This window comes from Schistocerca americana, chromosome 7, assembly GCF_021461395.2.
Source record: "Schistocerca americana isolate TAMUIC-IGC-003095 chromosome 7, iqSchAmer2.1, whole genome shotgun sequence".
Classification (NCBI taxonomy): domain Eukaryota; kingdom Metazoa; phylum Arthropoda; class Insecta; order Orthoptera; family Acrididae; genus Schistocerca; species Schistocerca americana.
The window spans coordinates 276,598,659-276,620,682 of NC_060125.1; the positions used below are offsets into that span (position 1 = coordinate 276,598,659).

Here is a 22,024-nt window from a genome sequence, read left to right on the forward strand (position 1 = left end):
TTTTTACAAATTTTTAAAGTGCCACCCGTAATGTAAAATTGCTTTTGATAGTGATCCCATGCTCATCCCAATTTGAAACTTTCAGAATATGTAGATGTAAAGTGTATCTTTCACATATTTTTTTTTGAGAATTTTAAAAATAGTTTTTCAAAATTCTGTAAATTCAACAATGTTTTTTTTTTTTAACAATTTGAGTATATATATAAAACTAGTGATGTTTGGTATAATATAAAAGCTCTTTAAAAGAGCTTTCCAATGAAGTAAATTTTATTGTTCTAGCTTAATTAGAACATGAGTTGTAAAGAAAGCAACATTGTTCTGAGAGTCAAAAATTTGTCATCTTTTCAATTTTTGAAGGTTCATTACTTGGTAACTTTTCGTCAGAAAAATGTGAAAAAATTAATTTGTGTCATGATTTATGAGTAATATATGCATACTTAATTTAAAAAAAAATCTGAGAGGGTCAGGTTGTAGCACTTGTTGATTTGACATGGAATTGCCCTTTACTCAAATCGGTAATAGCAATCCAACAGGCTTTTACTAACTGCCGGGATTGTTATGGTCTTCTTTGTCCTACTTAAAGCATACAACACAGCTTGGCACCATCACATTTTAGTTATCCTCCATGACTGGGGCTTTTGCGGCCCCCTTCTGATTTTTTCCCACCGTCTCTTACGGTTTCAAGTTGACAGTTCACTCAGCATCCATCGGATTCAGGAGAACGGTATGCCACATGGCTTTGTGTTAAGTGTGACACTCTTCCTCATAGGCTCTTGGGCTCATAACCTGTGTTGGGCCTCTGGTTACCCCGACATTGTATGTTGATTATTTTTTCACCTGTTGCAGCTGCTACTCGGTAGCATCTTATGAGAATTGGCTCCAAGGTGCCATTCGATGGGACTCTGCATGGGCTGTCTCCCATGGCTTTCAGTTTTCTCCCTCCAAAAAGTGGGTTATGGATTTGAGTCAGTGATCTACAGTACACACCGACCCAGAACTTTCTTTAGGCGACCAGTTCCTAGATGTTGTAGCACAGTTTTGTTTCTTGGGCCTTACTTTCAATAAAAAGCTGACATGGGTGCCCCACATTTGCCACCTGAAAACTACATGCATGCAGAAGCTTAATGCTCTCTGCCTTCTGGTCCACTCATCTTGGGGTGCAGACTGTGCTATCTTCTCCATCTTTATCATGCTCTGGTCTTGTCCAGGCTAGATTATAGTATTCTGGCTTGTGGCCCACAGCTCCTTCCACTCTGAAAATACTTGACCCTGTTCACATTGTGGTGTGCATCTCGCTGCTGGTGCCTTTTGCACTATTCCCATTGACAGTCTCCTCGCAAAAGTGGGGATTCCCCCTCTACAGATACAATGGAGCCAACTCCTGATTTCTTATGCAATTGACATTCTCTGATTCCCTGACCATCCCATGTACCCTGTCCTCTTTGCAAACAAGGGATGTCTCCCTCCTGATAACCACCCATGGGTCGGATTGACTGTTGGGATGCGTCTCACTTCCCTTTGTCGGAATCTCCATCTCCACTCACTGGAATGACCCCCCCCCCCACCCCCTTCCCCCTCCTTGGATGGTGCTTAGACCATGGGTCAGGACCAATCTATTCCAGGGTAATAAGGTCTCTGTGGCCCCTATGGACTTCCGGCACCTTGTACGTTCCATCCCTGCAGAGTTCCAGGGTGCCATAATCTTCAACACTGATGGTTTTAAGACAGCGCATAAGGCGAGATATACTTTCATATCTCCTACTAGCTTTATTGCTGGGCTCATGTAGTGTGTTCACAGCAGAGCTGCTAGCCATTCGCAGGGCACTCTTTATTGTTACTCAGCCCTCCCTCCACAGTGTTTTAATATGTACCAACTCAATGAGCAGCCTGCAGGCTATCAACTGATGCTACTCTCGTCACCCTTTGATCTCTGCTATCCATGACCTTCTCTCTGCCCTTTGCCATGCTGCCTATTCAGTTGTCTTCTCTGGGTCCCAAGTCATGTGGGCATCCCAGGGAATGAACTGGCTGACCAGTAGGCTAGAGAAGCAGGTACTTATCCCCCATTCCCTTTCATGATTCCAGCTGCAGATATGTGGATCTACATCAAATTTCTCTTTGCCCAAAAGTGGTGTGCTACTGCTGTCGGTAATAAACTCTGCGCAATCAGGGAGTCTAATGCAGTTTGGCACTCTCCCTTCCTCTCCTCTCGGAAGGAGTCCACTGTCTTATACTTTCTACACATTGGTCATACCATGCTCACTATTGTTTTTTCTTGTGTAACGAACCATCTCCACAATTTGGTTGTGAAGCCAGACTGACAGTATCCCAAATATTGGTGAAATGTCCCCTATTTTTGGCCCTTCGTACTCAGTATAATCTTCCACATTCCTTAATTTTAATATTAGCAGACGAATCACAGATGGTTTAACTGGTGCACAGTTTCCTCTGTGAAAGTTGTTTTTGTTTTCAGATATAAGGTTTTGATTTACTCCTGGAGCAGGGGCAGGGTGCTTATGGTTGGGGCCCTTTTTCATGTTTTCTCGATCTGGGACCCCATGACCGCTCTTTCTTTCCAGTTTTTAGATTTGGTCTATCCTTATATGCCTTGTATTGTGTGTGTTTTAACTTCTTCATTTTGTAGTTTGACTCCTCTGACTGGATCAATACACTTTTAGCAGATCCTCTCTCATCCACAAGTCACTTTGGAATCACAGGACTGGTGACCTTGCCGTTTAATCCCTTAACCCCCATCAATCAATCTATCAATCTGACAAAGGCTGAGATCGAAAGGTTATTTGTAAGTGTCTTTTGATTGTGTCTGTATGCAACTTATCGTGTTATCTTTAAAGTAAGTAGCAATATATCTTTCCCTATGTTATTGGTATTCCTACCAGGAGTTTCTATTGTTTGAAATGATTGGTGTTTCAGTGCAACTGAACAAAGTAGTTTGGTGTAACACAACTACATTCTGAATATAGGGAAAGCCTATGCCACTGGTTTCTAATTAAAAAATAGCATTTACTTGTTGGTTATATGTGAAAACATTGTGTTATGTCTTTTGTAAGAAAGAGAAATGTCTGCCATCACGTGTCTGAATTTGTTGTCCAAGACCTGTGCCTTCCAGAAACTGCATTTATCATTCTGCAATGTCATAGTGATTGGGCTCTCATGACTTGCTTGCAAATATGGAATTTATAGGTCCCGGAAGATCACATACAAACACAATACATGATCTCAGTGGCCACATGTGCCTAGCACCTGAGAGTACAGTTATATTGTTCACTTTGCATTGAACCAGGAAATGGGCTTGGTTGCAGCACGTAAGTACCTGTACAGTAGTGACAACAATGGAGCATCGTGGACTCGGCACAATCGCCTGTGTTGTGGTTTATCTTGACGTGAAAGCAGATGGAGGCCAATCGGCAATGATTTACATAACAATATTGACACAGGACAGGCACTATGTTTATTCAAACTAGAGCTAGTTTTGCATACAGCAGCATAATGTCATATCCATTTATGAAAATTCTGAAGAGATGAAAAATTGCCAGATTGCATTTTTCATCATGATACGGAGTGGTATCCGGTGTGATGGTATGGGGTGCCACTAAGTACACAATAAGATCACCTCTACGTTACTTAGTTTCGTGTTCTATGGATCATTTTGCACGATAGGTCATAATGATATGGAACGAGTTACAAACAAATTGCAAATTAGTTGGTGCATGTGGTTACAATCTGAACATTTCTAAAGGTGGTTTGTGTGTGTGTGTGTGTGTGTGTGTGTGTGTGTGTGTGTGTGTGTGTGTGTGTAATTTAACATCGGGGGCATGACTTTCTGAGAGTGACACATCATCCCTTGCCACCCAGTGTCATTGGTGAACTCTGGCATAGGGCTGGATCAGCATGCAATTATGAGCCCACATAAGTTGTGTTGAGAAACAGCTAAAATAACTAATTAAACAATACACCAGCATCCAAAAGAGTACTTGTCAGCTTCTGTTCAGTATTGGTCTCTCTCCCATTTTAGCTGTTACACACAATAGATCCCTTGAACAAAAGCGGTGTCCAGTAATTAGAAGAAAATATGTCACGTCTATCTATAAGAAGGGTAGCAGAAGTGATAAAAAAACCTTCCATGCAACATCACTGATACTCATCTGTTGCAGAATCTTAGTATTTATTCTGTGCTCAAACAAAGTGAGGTATCTGTAATAGATTTATCTCCTCCATGAAAGCTCCATGTGGGTCTGGGGGTAAGAATAGGTCCGAGGTATTCCTGCCTGTCGTAAGAGGCAACTAAAAGGAGTCTCTCACTTTTCGGCCCTATAAGTTCACATCCCATTTTATGGTTTGACCTGCCACTTTCCAAATTCTACAGAAGTGTGGGCCATATGGGAAAGGACATCTTACGTGGTGCACGAGTTATTCATAGTGCCTTTAGATTCGATCTCCTGAATCTCTTGTCATGGCTTTGCATCTCCACCTACAATTCAACTATTTGGGTAAGGACACTTTGCGGGGTATGTCATCTTCTTCCGTTGTCTCCTGTCCTCTTTCGCCCCCATGGCTATTGGATTTCTCTGCACTCAATATCCAGCATGGTAGCCAGTCGATTGTGGTGGGGCCATCATGTACCCATTTGGTGGTAGCCCCGACAACACAGGGATCGTACTGCTGAAGCCCGAGCTGTAAACTCCCCACGTATGCCAAGGAGTAGATGCTTGTCTTCTGGGGGCATCAGGACTCCCAGCAACAGCCATCGTGTCAGGTGGCCTTTGCTGTGGCTGGGTGGCACCTTTGGGGAGAGCCCCTGATCGGAGTTGGTGGCATCAGGGCAGATAATCCACAATGAAATGGACTAAGTCATCTCTTGCTGTTGACCATATGGTGCCAGCAGCCTCTAAGAAGGGCAAGATCGATTACAATGCTGACAGATATGACCCTTGATCATTTCCCTCCCTCACTACAACATGGGAAGAACGTAGGGCTACAGAAAGAAGAGAGCCATATTTGCCTCAGTATTTACTCTGTAGCAGAATGGATGCAGACTCCTTTCTACCTATGAAGCATCAGTTTTTTGTTGAACATCTTGAGGATAAGTTTGGGGAAGTGACAGCACTGTCCAAGATGAGAAGCGGTGCAGTCTTGATTCAGACAGCATCCCCAGCCTAATCCTGGGTGTTGCTCGCTTGTGACTGACTGGGGGATATTCATGTTTCCGTCACTCCCCACAAAAACCTCAACATGGTCTAGGGGATTATTTTTCATCGCAACCTCCTCTTGCAGTCTGACGACGAGCTCCCTGTCAATCTAGAATAGCAGGGTGTTCATTTCATCTGGCGTGTTTACAGGGGGCCCAAAGACAACAGGTTTGCTACTGGTGCCTTCATCTTGGCCTTTGAGGGTGATTCATTGTCTGAAAAGGTCAAGGTGATGGTTTACCACTGTGACGTTAAACCAGACGTCCCTCCCCCTATGCAGTGCTTTAGGCGCTGGAAATTCGGGCACATGCCTTCCCGCTGCACCTCCAACACCACATATCGAGACTGCGGACGTCCACTGCATCCAGATACTCCCTGTGCACCTCCTCCCACTTGTATTAACTGCGGAGAGAAGCACTCCCCCTGCTTGCCAGACTGCACAGTACTCCAAAAGGAGTGGAAAATCGTGGAGTAAAAGACCCTGGACCGGTTGACTGACGAAGAGGCTAAATGCAAATTTGAATGATTGCACCTCGTTTGGTTGACGTCCACATACGCTGCAGCTACATTACCATCGCCATCACAAGTACCAGACATGCCACACTCTGTGCTACAAACACTGGACCCTCCAGGCCTCCAGAATACATCTGCCCCCTTGGTGCTAGGGGGAAAATCTCCTTCCATTGCTCCCAGAGTACCTACTTCGTACTTCGGGAGCAAGGCTCCCCCAGTGAAGGGAACATCGGTCCCCCCCCCCCCCCCCCCCCCTCCCCCCTCCTCGTGCCTTTTGATCGGCAGTCAAGATCCTTGGCACAAATTTTGCGGTGACACGATGCATGGCCAATTCATCAGTCAACATTTGTTGACATGTCCCATAACCAATACCCACTTCATCCGCAAGGTCTTGAATGGTTCGACGTCGATCCGCACGAACCATTTGTTGAAGCTGGGCAACAACATTGGCGTTGTGCGGCTATCAGGCCTTCCAGTGTAAGCATCATCTTCGACATCTGTACAGCTGGCCCTGAACCGACCATGCACTCAAACACAAGTGTATGGCTCATGCTCTGTCCCCCAAACACACAAGTGTGTGTGCAAGAGTCTCTGTAGCACTTTTCTCGAGATTCGCACAGGATTTGATACACACGTGCTGTTCTGTTTTAATTCATCAGATATACAGCTCTTGCCATCTAGTGGTGCTAAGATCTACTATTCTACTTTCCAGATTGCAGCACCAGTCCCGAAAGTTTTGGATTCCAATTCGTATATTTTCCTCCAGATGGTGCAATACCCTGAATGCATTGACTGCACTGATTCATCAACCCCTAAACCTTTCCTACTTTTCAGAGATTTTAATGTCCATAACCCCTTGTGGGGTGGCACTGTGCTTACTGGCCAAGGTAGAGATGTCATAACTTTCCTGTCTCAGCTCAGCCTCTGCCGCTTGAATACTGGGGCCCCCACACATTTCAGTGTGGCTCATGGGATGTACTCGGCCATTGATTTATCCCTCTACAGCCCAGGACTTCTCCCATCTGTCCACTGGAGAGCCCACAATGACTTCGTCATAGTGACCACTTTCCCATCTTCCTGTAACTCCCCAGTGCTAATCCCCTGGATGTCTACCAAGATGGGCTTTAAACGAGGCAGACTGGGATGCTTTCACCTAGGTGCTGAATCTCCCCCACATGGTACCATCATTGTGGTAGTTGAGCAGGTCACTAGAACGATCATTTCTGCAGTGGAAAACACAATCCCATGTTCTTTAGGATGCCCCCAGCTTAAGTCAGAAAGAAAGATGGAAACAGGAGGTACGTCTCGACCATTGGGTGTCATACGTCGCCTTCCCAAGTCTGGACGAAGATCAGACATGTTTGTGGGTACCAGACCCCGAAAGGTGTTACTGGCATTAACATCAATGGTGTGTTATATACCGACGCAATAACAATTGCGGAGCACTTTGCTGAGAACTATGCCCGAGCCTCCACGTCAGAGAATTATCCCCCAGCATTTTGCACCCTCAAATAGTGGATGGAAAGGAAAGCCCTCTCATTCACTGAATGTCACAGCAAACTGTATAATGCTCCCTTTACAGAGTGGGAGCTCCTCAGCGTCCTTGCACACTGCCCAGACACGGTGCCTTGGCCAGATTGGATCCAGTCAATGATCAAACATGGCAAAACATGGCAAAAACCTGCTTGATGTGGATAACTGTCAGCCCATCAGCCTCACCAGTGTTCTTTGTAAGCTGCTGGAATGTATGGTGTGTCGGCAGTTGGGTTGCGTCTTGGAGTCACGTGGCCTACTGGCTCCGTGCCAGGGCTCTACCGCTGATAATGTCCCTTGAGTCTGCCATCCGAACAGCCTTTTCCAGATGCCAACACCTTGTTGCCTGTTGCCATCTTTTTTTATTTATAAATGGCTTACAACACGACCTGGCGACATCATATCCTTGCCACATTATATGAGTGGGGATACCAGGGGCCGCTCCCAATTTTTATCCAGAATTTCCTATCGCTCCATACTTTCAAAGTTGGTGCCTCCCACAGTTCCCATGTATCCAGGAGTATGGGGCCCCACAGAGCTCTGTATTGAGTGTATCTCTATTTTTAGTGGCCATTAATGGTCTAGCAGCAGCTGTCAGGCTGTTGGTCTCACCTTCTCTCTATGCAGACAACTTCTGCATTTTGTACTGCTCTGCCAGTACTGGTATTGCCGAGAGGTGCCTAAAGGGAGCCATCTACAAGGCGCAGTCATGGGCTGGAATCCATGGCTTCCAGTTTTCAGCCGCAAAGTTGTGTGTCGTGTACTTCTGTTGGTAGCGTACCATTCACCTGGAACCAGAACTTTAACTTAATGACAATCCACTCACGGTAGTGGAGACATAACAATTCTTAGGACTGGTTTTCAAGCCTGATTGACATGGCTTCCTCATCTTCGTCAGCTGAAGCGGAAGTGCTGTCAGCACCTCAATGCCCTCCATTGCCTGAGAAACACGAAGTGGGATGCAGCTCTACAGAGCCTTTGTTGCATCCCACCTTGACTATGAGAGTCTGGCTTATAGTTCAGTGGCGCCCTCAGCATTGTGTTTACTTGACCCACTGCACCACTGTGGTGTACTGGTAACAGGAGCTTTTAGGACGAGTCCAGTGACCAGTGTCCTGGTGGAGGCCGGAGTCCCTCCATTGAAGGTTAGGCATGCACAACTGCTCGCCAGTTATGTTGCACACATTCGTAGTTCTCCTGAGCATCCATTACCGTCTCCTTTTCCCAACCAAGGCGGTTCATCTCCCGCACCGAAGGGCCAGGTCAGGGCTTAAGATTGCGCTTCGCGTCTAATCTATTCTGTCTGAAGTGGAGTCCTCACCTTTACCGCCTATACTTGAGGTCCATTCATGTAAACCTCCATGGTGTACACCTGGGCCGAAGCTTCGTCTGGACCTTTCACATGGTCCTAAGGACTCGGTTAACTCTGTGGCTCTCCGCTGTCACTTCCTCTCAATTCTTGACATGTACTGGGACCATGAAGTGGTTTACACTGACTGCTTGATGATGACTGATGGTCACGTTGGCTTTGCGTGTGTTCATGGAGGACATATTGAACACCACTCCTTGCCACATGGCTGCAGTGTTTTCACTGTAGAGCTGGCAGCCTTTTCTCGTGCTCTTGGGTGCATCCGCACATGCCCTGGCGAGTCGTTTCTCCTCTGTACTGACTCCTTGAGCAGCCTACAAGATATCAACCAGTGCAACCCCTGCCGTCCTTTGGTAGCGACCATCCAGAAGTCCATTTATGCCCTGGAACGGTCCAGTCATTCCATGGTGTTTGTGTGTACCCCAGGCCACTTTGGAATCCCAGGAAATGAACTTGCTGACAGGCTGGCCAAACAGGCTACACAGAAACCTCTTCTGGAGATCGGCATCCCTGTAATGACCTGCGATCATTATTACACCACAAGATTTTTCAGCTTTGGGAGACGTAATGGCGTAATCTCAGTACGCACAACAAACTGCGTGCCCTTAAGGAGACTACGAATGTGTGTAAGACCTCCATGCAGGCCTTTCTCAAGGACTGTGGGTCTCTGCCGGCTCCGCATTAGCCATACGTGGCTAACACATGGCTACCACCTCAGTCGCGAGGACCCACCTTGGTGTCACTGTGGTTCACATATGACTGTTGTCCACATCTTGCTGGATTGCCCACTTTCAGCTCTTCTGCTGCGGACTTTTAACCTCCCTGCCTTCGGTGTTGGGCGACAATGTCTCAACAGCAGACTTAGTTTTACATTTTATTCGTGAGTGGGGTTTTTATCGTACCATCTAAGGGTGGGCATTTAGCCTCCTCTCTGAGGTTGCCAACCCCCTTCCATTTTAACTCTGTTGCACTTTATTTGCATTTGTTTGTCTTGGTGGTCATATTTTCCCTACATATGTTCATCTCGCCTTCTGTCTTTGGGATGGACATTGTAATGTGTTGCAGAGTGGCTGGCTCATCCTGTTTTATTATTGTGATCACCCAGTCCAGACCATCTTCTCTATGGTTTTAATATCTTCTTCTTCATTTCCTTGTGGTGTGTTTTCCCCGTTTTTTGTTCATTCCATTCGTTTTATTTTTAGGTGTGGTGTTGGGTGTTTTTGTACCTTGAGCCTTGCTTGTGTCAGGAAAAAGGGATTGATGACCCTGTAGTTTGGTCCCTTTATACCCCAAACCAACCAACCAATCCTCCATGAACCAGTATAGATTGTGAAAATATTGTTTTACAAATGTAACTCAAGCTTTTCTCACATGGCATCTTGAAAACCATGGATTAGGGTTGCATGGTAGATGCCATATTTCTTGACTTCCAAAAGGCTTTAGACTTAGTATCACACATCACTTATTAATGAAAATATATTACGTGGAGTATCAAGCAAAATTTGGACTGCATTAAAGATTTCTCAATAGGAAATATTCAGCAAGTTGTCTTGGATGGGGAGTCATTCACAGATGAGGAACTAACTTCAGGCATGTCACAAGAAAGTGTGTTTGGTCCTTTGTTGTTCATGTTGTATATTAGTGACCTGGTAGACAATATTAGTACCAACCCCAGACTTTTTGCAGATAACAATAGGAAAAGGGGATTCTTAATTACTCTCAAATCCACTCTGTATTTTTATCGCAGATCTAGATTTCAGCTATTGAATAGCTACCTTCAGTGCATTTAAATTGAATCATATAGACAGCTTTTGACCACATGTGTTGTTATACGATTTTACTACATACTTCGACAGATTCTAACTGAGGCTATTCTTTGAAAGACAACATGTGGTCAACAGCTCAGTTTAAATGCATTGAAGACAGCTGTTCAACAGTTGAAATTTAGATCTGCAATAAATATGCAGAGTGGATTTGTGACTGACTGCTGAAGCCCTTTGTCTTCTTTTCAAATTTACTACAGCCACTGTGAATAACTGTTCCAATGGAATCAAACTTGGCAGTTATGTGTAATGAAGTATCTTCTCTGGAAAAAAAAGGCTATGCAAATATTGTCAGATTTAGATATGCTTTCAAATCATTGCAAATTTTGATAACTTTCCTTAAATGATAGACATAAAAAATTGTGCACTTTACAAAATGCAGGTTAGTAGTCTCTTGTGACTTAAACTTCAGTGAGTCACAACTGGAATTGGTAAACTCGAACAAATGACTGGGTGAAACAATTTTTTAGGGATATCTAATAGGACGATAATATAAGTGTTGTCATTAGTAAAGCAGGTGGCAGTCTTCAGTTCATTGTTAGGATAGTGGCAAAAATACGAAAGACTGTTTACAAAACACTTGCACAACCCATCCTATGCTATTGCTAAAGTATGTGGGATTCATACCAAATAGGACAAACAGGGGGTGTTGAAGATATACAAAGAAAGGCAACACAAATGGTCACAGGTTTATTTGACCCATTGGAGAGTATCAAGTGAATGCTGAAAAACCTGAACTGGTGAAAGCTTTTAAGTAGATACAAACCATCTCATGAAAGTCTATTTACAAATTTTCAATAAAAAACTGCGAGGAATCTTAGTTAAGGTTAAGGCTCCCTACCTATAACTCCCACAGGAGTCATAAAGACAAGTTTCATTGTAGTGCAGACAAAAGTATTTAAGCAATCATTCTTGTAGTGCTCAATATGTGAATGGAATAGGAAGAAACTGTAATAAGTGGTACAGTGAGAAGTATCCTCTGCCATGCACTTCATTTACAGTGGTCTGCATAGTATCTCTCTCTCTCTCTCTCTCTCTCTCTCTCTCTCTCTCTCTCTTTCATTGTGTGGATAGCCTGGTTTTCATTTTTTTTTTTCCCCCCTTCTGCTGCATACGGATATTACAGCACTTTTGCAATGTTCAACTTTTTCAATTTCTCAATTTCAGATGATTTGCAGCAGGGCCCCATCTTCAAATGCAACGGATGTCAAGACTATAAGAAATCTTTTGGAGGAACAGTTCTATGTCCCAGTGTTGCGGTCTGAAGATAACTCGCTGCCACCCACTGTTGGGGAGCCTTTCAGCCCATCTCGGCCTCCAGTAATTTCCACATAAATATTTTATTTTGATTTTTTACGTTCAGGACTGTGTAGCTTTTAGAGGCTATATCAACTAACATTTTGTTTTCATTTGAAGGCTCTTGTACAACATGTAGTCAATCCAACTGTTGATATACATGCCTATGCTGGACCGATGCCTCAGGAAGAAGCAAAAATTTTTCGTAAGAAGTGGAAGACACCACCTCGATCTGTGTCCAGTTCTGCAGGAACACCGACAAAAAATGATTCGCCTTTGGCTTTGTCCACAACAGTAAGATTAATGGACACCGAGAAAGGGTTAGAACGAATTGGCAGGTAAGATGATTGCTTTTTAATAACTTTTAATTTTGTTCCATATTTGTCTCTTTCCTAAGGAAAGAAATATTTTTTCTAAAAGTTTGGAAGTGTATCAATTTTATATGCATATTGGCAATACTGGACATTATGGCCAACAGTTCTGTCTCATAATTTATTAGTTTACTTGACTGAATTTTCCTTTTTTCTGTGACATCTTTGTCTTCAGTCCTGGTACACTTGAAATCCCTGTGACAGAATACTGTAACATGTTGCTAGAGGAGCCTACAAGGAAGTGGCGCAGCCCACCTCTGCTTCACCAGTGGACTATGACACTTTGTTTTGGATTCTTTAGTGGCACACTAGGATTTGTATCTGTATTACAGAAATGTACCTGCAAACGAAAAGAAAGTAATTACATAACTTCATTTTTGAGGTGGTAATTAAAACTTGGACCACCCACATATCATGCTTGACTCTTTGCACTGAAGATACACTCTCAGAATTTCTACAGTTAACTCTGTATGTTGCCCATGTCTCTCTTGCAGAATCAGCCATTGGAGTTGAATGAACATCTTTTGATGATGGCCTAGGCATTCTACACACAACTTGTTTGAAACATGTCTCTGTTTATTTGAGTTTCTCTCTCACCTATTAATCTTACTTAGGGAGGTTATCAGACTGGCAAGTAAGTCCTTTTTGGTGACTCTGGTTGGCACCTCCTTCTCCTACAATTAGTTTGATGTGGGCATTCCATTTCACTTCACTCAACATGCATGCTCGTAGAAATTGAGTGATAATAATTGTTTCTGAAGATTGCCAACTGTGCGAGTGAAACATTAAGGGCATTCCTATCTTTTTTCCACAAAACAATACATTTACCAAAGTGTTGGGTCCCTTTCAGTCCTGGACCAAGTGTTAATGTTCTGAAGATCGTGCTGCATTTTGTGGGCATTATGGTAACTCATATATATGCATATCACTCACAAACAGCATTGTGAAGTTTCAGACATAATCCTTCATATCATTTAAGTAAATTTTGAGTAGCAGTAGCACTATAACACTCACATTGTAGCCTTTAAGTCACTTTTGCATCTGAAAATTTCTTGCAGTGAAAACCTGCATACTAAGCTCTATTTGCTAAGAAGTCCTCAGGCCACTTTGATATTCTGTAATCCTGTATTGTGTTCACTAGGCAACACTGTGGAACATGGTATTAACCAAGAGCTGTTATCCATTGTCTTCTGGATCATTTTGATGGACTTTTTGCAAAATCGATGCTCGTTATTAGAGATTTCCAGTCACCAGAATAGTCACAATATGCGAACATAAAAAACATTTCATAATTGGACATCATGCTGACATCAATAAGATAGGTCTGTAGTGATGTCTGCAAGTCCATCAACCCTTCTTGAAACCTGGAATAATCTGCACCTTTTGTTCAATCAGTCAGAGTGCTTTGTTGTTCCAGTGATCTATATATACATAAAAATCTTCAAGAAGACTTCCTAAAAAATACATTCACATTCAGTGTTAACAAATTTCTCTTTAGGAAACAATTTTCATGATCTTCACTATCCAGATAGGGGATCTCTTGCCAAACATTGCAGTCTCACTTACATGGTGTTGCGGACATTGGTGAAGTTACCAATAGTTCCAGCATTTCAGTTGACAACCTGTGTGAGCTAGAAAATTAACATGTAACTGTCAGATGTGCACAAAGATGCATCTGAAGATTAGGCATGAATTCTCAAAATCGTTCATTCAGTAAAACTTGTAATAGTGCAACTGCAATCTGAGGCTACTTTATTTATTGCTATTGCTGTCACGTTTCCTGATAATTACAGTTGACTATGTTCTGTTACTCTTGTTTTACTTTTATTGATATTCAACTTCATAATACTTTACCACCTCTGACAGAATTACAGTGTTATTGGCAGAACTCAAAGTTCTAATTTGACCTTCGTGAATGTTATTTTCATTACTGCAGCCTACATCCTTCTGAATCTGCTTAGTGTATTCATCTCTTGGTCTCCCTCTACGATTTTTACTTTCCACGATGCCCTCCAATACTAAATTGGTGATCTCCATATGCCTCAGAACATGTTGTACCAACCAATCCCTTCTTCTAGTGAAGTTGTGCCACAAATTCCTCTTCTCCCCAATTTGATTCAGTACCTGCTCATTAGTTACGTGATGTACCCATCTAATCTTCAGCATTCTTCTGTAGCACCACATTTTGAAGGCTTCAATTCTCTTCTTGTCTATGCTACTTATCGACAATGTTTCACTCCATAGATGGCTGCACTCCATACAAATACTTTCAGAAAAGACTTCCTAACACTTAAACCTATATTTGATGTCAACAAATTTCTCTTCTTCAGAAATGCTTTTCTTGCCATAGCCAGTCTGCATTGTATATCCTCTCTACTTCAACCATCATCAGTTATTTTGCTCTCCAAATAGCAAAACTCATGTACTACTTTAAGTGTCTCATTTCCTAATCTAATTTCCTCAGCATCATGTGATTTAATTTGACTACACTTCATTATCCTCATTTTGCTGTTGTTGATGTTCCTCTTTTATCCTCCTTTCAAGACGCTGTCCATTTTGTACAACTGCTCTTTGAAATCCTTTGCTGTCTCTGACAGAATTACAATGTCTTCGGCAAACCTCAAAGTTTTTATTTCTTCTCCATGGATTATAATTCCTACTCCAATTTTTTCTATTGTTTCCTTTACTGATTGCTCAATATACTGATTGAATAACATCAGGGATACTCTACAACCCTATCTCACTCCCTTCCCAACCACTGTTTCGCTTTCATACCCCTCAACTCTTATAAATGCCATCTGGTTTCTGTACAAAATTGTAAATAGCCTTCTGCTCCCTGTATTTGACCCCTGCCACCTTCAGAATTTGAAAGAGAGTATTCCAGTCAACATTGTCAAGAGCTTTCTCTAAGTCCACAAACGCTAGAAACATAGGTTTGCCTTTCCTTCATCTATCTTCTAAGATAAGTCGTAGGATCAGTATTGCATCATGTGTTCCAGTATATCTACGGAATCCAAACTTATCTTCCCTGAGGTCAGCTTCTACCAGTTTTTCCATTTGTCTGTAAAGAATTCGTGTCAGTATTTTACAGCCGTGACTCATTAAACTGATAGTTCGGTAAATTTCACACCTGTCAGCACCTTTCTTCTATGGAATTAGAATTGTTATATTCTTCTTGAAGTCTGATGGTATTTCGCTTGTCTCATACATCTTGCTAACCAGATTGTAGAGCTTTGTCAGGGCTGGCTCTCCCAAGGCTATCAGTAGTTCTAATGGAATGTTGTTAACTCCCGGGGCCTTCTTGTGACTTAGGTCTTTCAGTTCTCTGTCAAACTCTTCACGCAGTGTCGTATCTCCCATTTCATTTTCATCTAGTCCTCTTGTATTGCCCTCAAGTACATCACCCTTGTATGGACCTCCTATATACTCCTTCCGCCTTTCTGCTTTCCCTTCTTTGCATGGGACTGGTTTTCCATCTGAGTTTTTGATATTCTCCAAAGATCTCTCTAATTTTCATGTAAGCAGTGTCTATCTTACCCCTCTAGTGATGTATGCCTCTACATCCTTAAATTTGTCGTCCATCCATCCCTGCTTAGCCATTTTGCACTTCCTGTTGATCTCATTTTTGACAGTATGTATTCCTTTTATGCCTGCTTCATTTACTGCATTTTTATATTTTCTCCTTTCATCAATTAAATACAAATTTTCTCTCTCGAAGCTACTCATTCTTCCCCTTTTCTTGTCAATTGTTCCCTAATGCTCTCTCTGAAACACTCTACAACCTCTGGTTCTTTCAGATTATCCAGGTTCCATCTCCTTAAATTCCCACCTTTTTGCAGTTTCCTCAGTTTTAATCTATAGTTCATAAGCAACAGATTGTGGTCAGAGTCCACATCTGCCCTTGGAAATGTCTTACAATTTAAAACCTGGTTCTTAAATCTCTGTCTTACCATTATGTAATCTTCCATGTATATAACCTTCTTTCGTGATTCTTAAACCAAGTGTTAGTTATGATTTAGTTATGCTCTGTGCAAAATTCTACTAGGTGGCTTCCTCTTTCATTCCTTAACCCCATTCCTTATTCACCCACTACTTTTCCTTCTCTTCCTTTTCCTACTATTGAATTCCAGTCCCCTATGACTATTAAATTTTTGTCTCCCTTCACTGTTGTTGTTGTTGTGGTCTTCAGTCCTGAGACTGGTTTGATGCAGCTCTCCATGCTACTCTATCCTGTGCAAGCTTCTTCATCTCCCAGTACCTACTGCAACCTACATCCTTCTGAATCTGCTTAGTGTATTGATCTCTTGGTCTCCCTCTACGATTTTTACCCTCCACCCTGCCCTCCAATGCTAAATTTGTGATCCCTTGATGCCTCAAAACATGTCCTACCAACCGATCCCTTCTTCTAGTCAAGTTGTGCCACAAACTTCTCTTCTCCCCAATCCTATTCAATACCTCCTCATTAGTTACGTGATCTACCCACCTTATCTTCAGCATTCTTCTGTAGCACCACATTTCGAAAGCTTCTATTCTCTTCTTGTCCAAACTGGTTATCGTCCATGTTTCACTTCCATACATGGCTACACTCCATACAAATACTTTCAGAAACGACTTCCTCACACTTAAATCTATACTCGATGTTAACAAATTTCTCTCCTTCAGAAACGATTTCCTTGCCATTGCCAGTCTACAGACGTCAGTCCCTTCACTATCTGAATAATTTCTTTTATCTCATCATATATTTCGTCAATCTCTTCGTCATCTTCGCACCTAGTTGGCATATAAACTTGTACTACTGTGGTAGGCATGGGCTTCTTGTCTATCTTGGCTACAATAATGCGTTCACTATGCTGTTCGTAGTAGCTTACCTTTTATTCATTATTAAACCTACTCCTGCATTATCCCTATTTGATTTTGTATTTATAACCCCGTATTCACCTGACCAGAAGTCTTGTTCCTGCTGCCACCGAACTTCACTAATTCCCACTATATCTAACTTTAACCTATCCATTTCGCTTTTTAAATTTTCACCCGACCAATATGCACTCGTGCAGTATCAGTGCAAAGTCAGGTACTAAAATTGCCATGTCAAATAAGAACAAAAATGGAGATTTCAGTCCTAACGTCCATCATTTTTGTCGTGAACAACTACTGATTATTGTAAGTTGCTGCTGTGATGGTCTTTTAATCAGTCTGCAATTGACTGACTTATTGTGTCATGTTGTGTTACTGACAGAATGTGAACCAGATGGTAGTTTAGCCACCCTTTTATACTGCAGGCTGATGCACACTTTTATTCGTAACTCGGTGCACAGAGCTTCCAGACTCAACCCAGAAGAGAGTGGTTTTAAATACATTAGTGCAGAAAGTGACAGTTGTTTCTGACAAAGATCAATGAATTCAGACCTAAAACAACTGAAACAATTGTTCCAAAAGATTAGATATGGAGACTGCGATTAATTTACCATTCTTGAAAAATAGAAATGCAAAATTTCAAAAAATCGCATGGTGATTCACTTTCTATTTGAATGTGTCTATGATATAGACAGGGTTCTGACCATATAATGTGTAAGACCCATTTTCTGATTGCCCTAGAAGGTGGTTTCATCGCAATGTCCTTGGAATTGCCACTATGGAAACAACTGTGATGATCGATCAGTCGATATAGTTTTCGAACAATTTGGAGAATAGCACATTAAAAATCATAACCTAGAAATACCAGCAGTAGCTAAGTGCAGGTTCACGAATAAATGTAAAATTATATCTGATAAAACAAAAATATTTTAACGTGCCTTAACCTACAAGGACTAGGTCATCAGAGAGGCCTTAAGGTCAGAATGTACAGTGGCAATTTTAACTAGGACAGCAGCTGTCATCTCAGTGCTGCATGTAAACTGGTTCCTGACCTTGAGAGACAACAATGGAATGCACTGAGCTCTTTACATACCAACAGGCACCACTGGCATCCTAAAGATCAGTACAATGTCTCTCAACATGTCATCATGAAGGTGCAAAGTTCCTGTTAGACCCCATCCTAATTTTGAAGGTCCTGGTACAATTTTGAGAGCACACAGTATGTCACCATTGACAATGAATCCATGAGTAAAACATATTGTGGGAAGTTACCCCGTCATCCCCTGACTGCCCCCACCCCCAATCCCCTGAAAAGGTGGTTGCATTGTTTGTTGCTACTTCTAAATCTTTGTTTGCACCAAGTATCGTAAGTGATCCAGGAATATAACTTTTTTGCTTTCAGTTCCAAAGCCATTATTATTTTGATAAAGGTTAAAACCATAGTTTTGTCTTCACTGGCAGTTTTTTTTTTTCAAAAATTGAAATTTATTTTTATATGATGCAGGACCTGTTTCGCCTCTATAGAAGTTTTTTTAAATTAAAAAGTACAACAAAAGACAAGCAGTAAATGTGTAAAGCATAAACCAACAAGTGAGTTATAATGTTAAAATATATACATACATTGTGGCATGAAAACTAATTAATGTGTTATCAATGCAAAGCAGTCTTAATGTCTGAGAATACATACGTAATCGTACTGTAGGAAACACAAATAATTACGAAGAAGCTGTCAAATACTTCAGCGGGTATAGACTTGGCAAATGGGACACAGCATATGTCTTAAGCTTTATCAGTGTTAATGAATGTATCTTCTCATTTAATTCCAAAAGCTTACCGTCAACTGTATTTTAAAATTTGTGTATCATTTCTTCTTCAGTAGTTCCAGTTTCGACAACTAATGAATAAATGTTCCTCCTCTTATACAAATATTAATGTTCACATAATTGTTACCGCTGTATGATTGAAGCATATGCTGTGAAACCTGAAACATGGCAGCACACTGCCAGAAGCGTTGTTTTTGTGCAGAAATTTATTATTTTAATTTGTTCATTAAAATATTTGTGGCGTGTACAAATTCATAAGAAATGAATATATTGGGGGATTTTGTTGTGAGGTGCGTTCTGCCAACGTGTCATTAATTTTGTTTCTCATTTAATTTTAGGACCCTTGCCCATGAAACAAAAGTTGGCTGGAAAGAATACTGGCCATTCCTTGGAACATTTACAGATTTTGCCACTAAAGAAGGGCTTGACTTACTGGAAGCATATATGAAGAAGCGGTTCCAAGAAACTTGGGGTAAACATGTCTCCAATGATGCATCACTAAACACCAAGGATCGTTTTAACATGATGCAACTAACCAATACTGCTTGTGATCGGATAGAGCAGACCCCTTCAGAAGGATCAGCTCATGGGAAAAACTGTGTTGTCAGTCCAATAACAGATTTATGTGTAGCGTTCAAAGCATGTAGTCTCGAAGAGAACTATAAAGCATATACGGACAATGAATATCATTCACCAGTTAAGCAGATAGTTACCAAAAATGCATCTTTTGATGATGACAATAAAGGAAAAGCAAAACTAACCAGCTGTGAGCATGAGACACTTACAGACATATTAGAAAATCCAGATATCTGCCCATTACTATATGTTGAAAAGTCCTGTCAGGTATTTGCAAAACGTATAGCAGACGGTTTAAGCCATAGAATATCCATAGTACATCGTGTGCAGAGTGATGATATTATATTTGAAACACTATGGCCAGAAGTGAAGCATATTCAGCGTGTTGTGAGCAGTTTCATGGATGATCACCGTTTTGTATCTGTTGACTTTCATCGTATTCACTCTCGCATATCAGTGCTAGCTTGCTCAAAACTTAACACACTTGCTCAGGAAGACTTGGAGTTCATACTTAATTGCTTGCAGTCAGAAACTAAAGTAGTTAAAATCGCAGATACAGTTTCGTCAGATGAAGAGGATTCAGGGACAGTCAGGGATACTGTACAATATAGATCTCAAAAGATTATTCCTAGCAATGACAAGACTGAATCCTTAATTGAGCAGCAAGTAAAATGTTTTGCAAGAAATATTTTAAGTGCCTTAATGAAACATGGTGAGGTGTGTACGAGCATAAATAATCTAAGTTCTCCAATAGCTACCACAGAGGAAGAATGTAAAAGCATGTGGTCCAATGCTTCTCCATGCTCATGCAAGTTGCAGAATCATTTGTTTACTAGGCGTAGTCGTGTGGGATCATCGTTCAAAAGGACGTGCAAAAATTCTGGTGTAACGTTCAAAACCATGCCAGAAATTTCTAGAAGACCGAACTTATGTCAGCAGGGTAAGTGTTGTAAAAGTATGTATTAGTTCTTTTTTGGCTGATGAGTAATAGTTTTTCTGTTTTCTTATACATCAAATGTATGATGCATGTGGAAAAAGATTCAGTTAAGTAATACAGCAAAGTGATGCAAGAATCGTTGCTGTGGCATGAGTGTGTGAAAACTTAAAAAAAAAAGGAAACCCACTTTAATTATTTGTTTTTGCAATGCAAGTGTTGATGAGGCTGTAGTAAGTGTAAATATATTTACAAAAAATGTTCAGAGTATCCCATCAAATAGTTCTAATCATGCGCTCATTTGGGGGTGGGAGGGGGTGGGTTAGATTAGGCAATGAAAAAATATTGCCACATATTCTCTTAAAGTATTCTAAAGTGCAATCAATGAATAGTGTTGAAAGCTACATAGTTAATTATTTCTTAAGGTTTTTTCTTCTTCTGCTGTGCGTTAGTTGGATAATATATTATACTTCAATTAAAAACAGGTGTTTGAGCCGAGCACCAACCAACCACAACTTTTTCTCAGGCTCCACATGCTCACTGTCTCACCTATTATGTAGGTTCAAGCAGAGCGTTGCCAGATGTAGCAGGTTACATGAAGTGATTTGTATAAATTATATGAGTATGTGCACGTTGAGACATCTACCAGACATCACCACCCCATGCTGTTGACATCTGTCTAAAGCTATTTTATTTGTTCAAATAATGGTGCAAAAAGATTTATCTTACCTTTTGGTAACCTGTATGTGAAAGTTGTCTACAGTTAAAATCGAGAAATAAGTAAACAAACAAGAAATGAGTGTTGCAATGCCTTGCCCCCCCCCCCCCTCTCTCTCTCTCTCTCTCTCTCTCTCTCTCTCTCTCTCTCTCTCTCTCTCACACACACACACACACACACACACACACACACACACACACACACACACTCCACTGTAAAGAGTTAAAAGTAATGGTTTTTGGAAATGATTACTGGTGTCCCCCACTGTAAGAGATGAAATGCTAGACAATCATCTTTACGCAACATGATAGCTTAAATTAAAAAACTCAGATGTCCCTATGGCTTAAGAAAAACTATACGTACAAACTCTGGAAAGAATATTGTGCTTTTTTGTTTGGCGTATCAAAATCAGCACAGTATGATATTAAACAATAATTGGAGGAGGTGTAAAATATGAGATGGGCATTTTTGAAAGAGATTTTCATGTTAACAGTGGAGAACAAAAAAGATATGTCATATATGAGAAATGGACTCGAAGCAGTTTCAGTAGTCTGTGAGATGGGCAACAGTTTTCAATTAAGAAATCTGAAATTGTGAAATGATGCAAGTAGTTAACGTATCTGATAAAGAAGAAAATAAGTATAATAAACAAATAAATTGGGATGTTGTCCCAACATTATAATATAATTACAATAACAAGCCACTACCGTAAGATACTGACAGTTTCGAAATGTAATGTAATGTTGTGTTGGAGAAAATAGTAGCAAGAAGGTAAACATTGTAATGGAGCTGACAAAAATCAAAATATCTAAAACATTTCGAATCCTGAACTTTCCAAACAGTGTGTCTGGTATCAGGCTGCATGGAATTTGAATGCCTACCGGAGCAAATGGATCTCGATGGACAATAGAGGGTAGTGTTGGTGCAGCACTACACCCATCTAGTGAGTGTGCCACCATCTTGCCACATGAATACGCTGGCCAACAGTGTCCCTCACGGCTAGCATA

At 41.3% G+C, this 22,024-nt stretch overlaps 1 protein-coding gene across 2 annotated transcripts in view; it reads left to right on the forward strand.

The window, feature by feature from the left end:
- LOC124622121 (ankyrin repeat and LEM domain-containing protein 2) overlaps positions 1–22,024 on the forward strand; it is a 152,626-nt gene that overhangs the window by 32,633 nt on the left and 97,969 nt on the right. Inside the window, exons 4-6 of one of the 2 annotated variants that reach the window (XM_047147733.1) lie at positions 11,613–11,765; positions 11,862–12,079; positions 19,128–19,261. In XM_047147733.1, the coding sequence (XP_047003689.1) occupies positions 11,613–11,765; positions 11,862–12,079; positions 19,128–19,261 (505 nt within the window). Of the gene's footprint in view, positions 1–11,612; positions 11,766–11,861; positions 12,080–19,127; positions 20,306–22,024 lie in introns of both variants that reach the window. The other variant, XM_047147732.1, reaches the window with a different exon arrangement.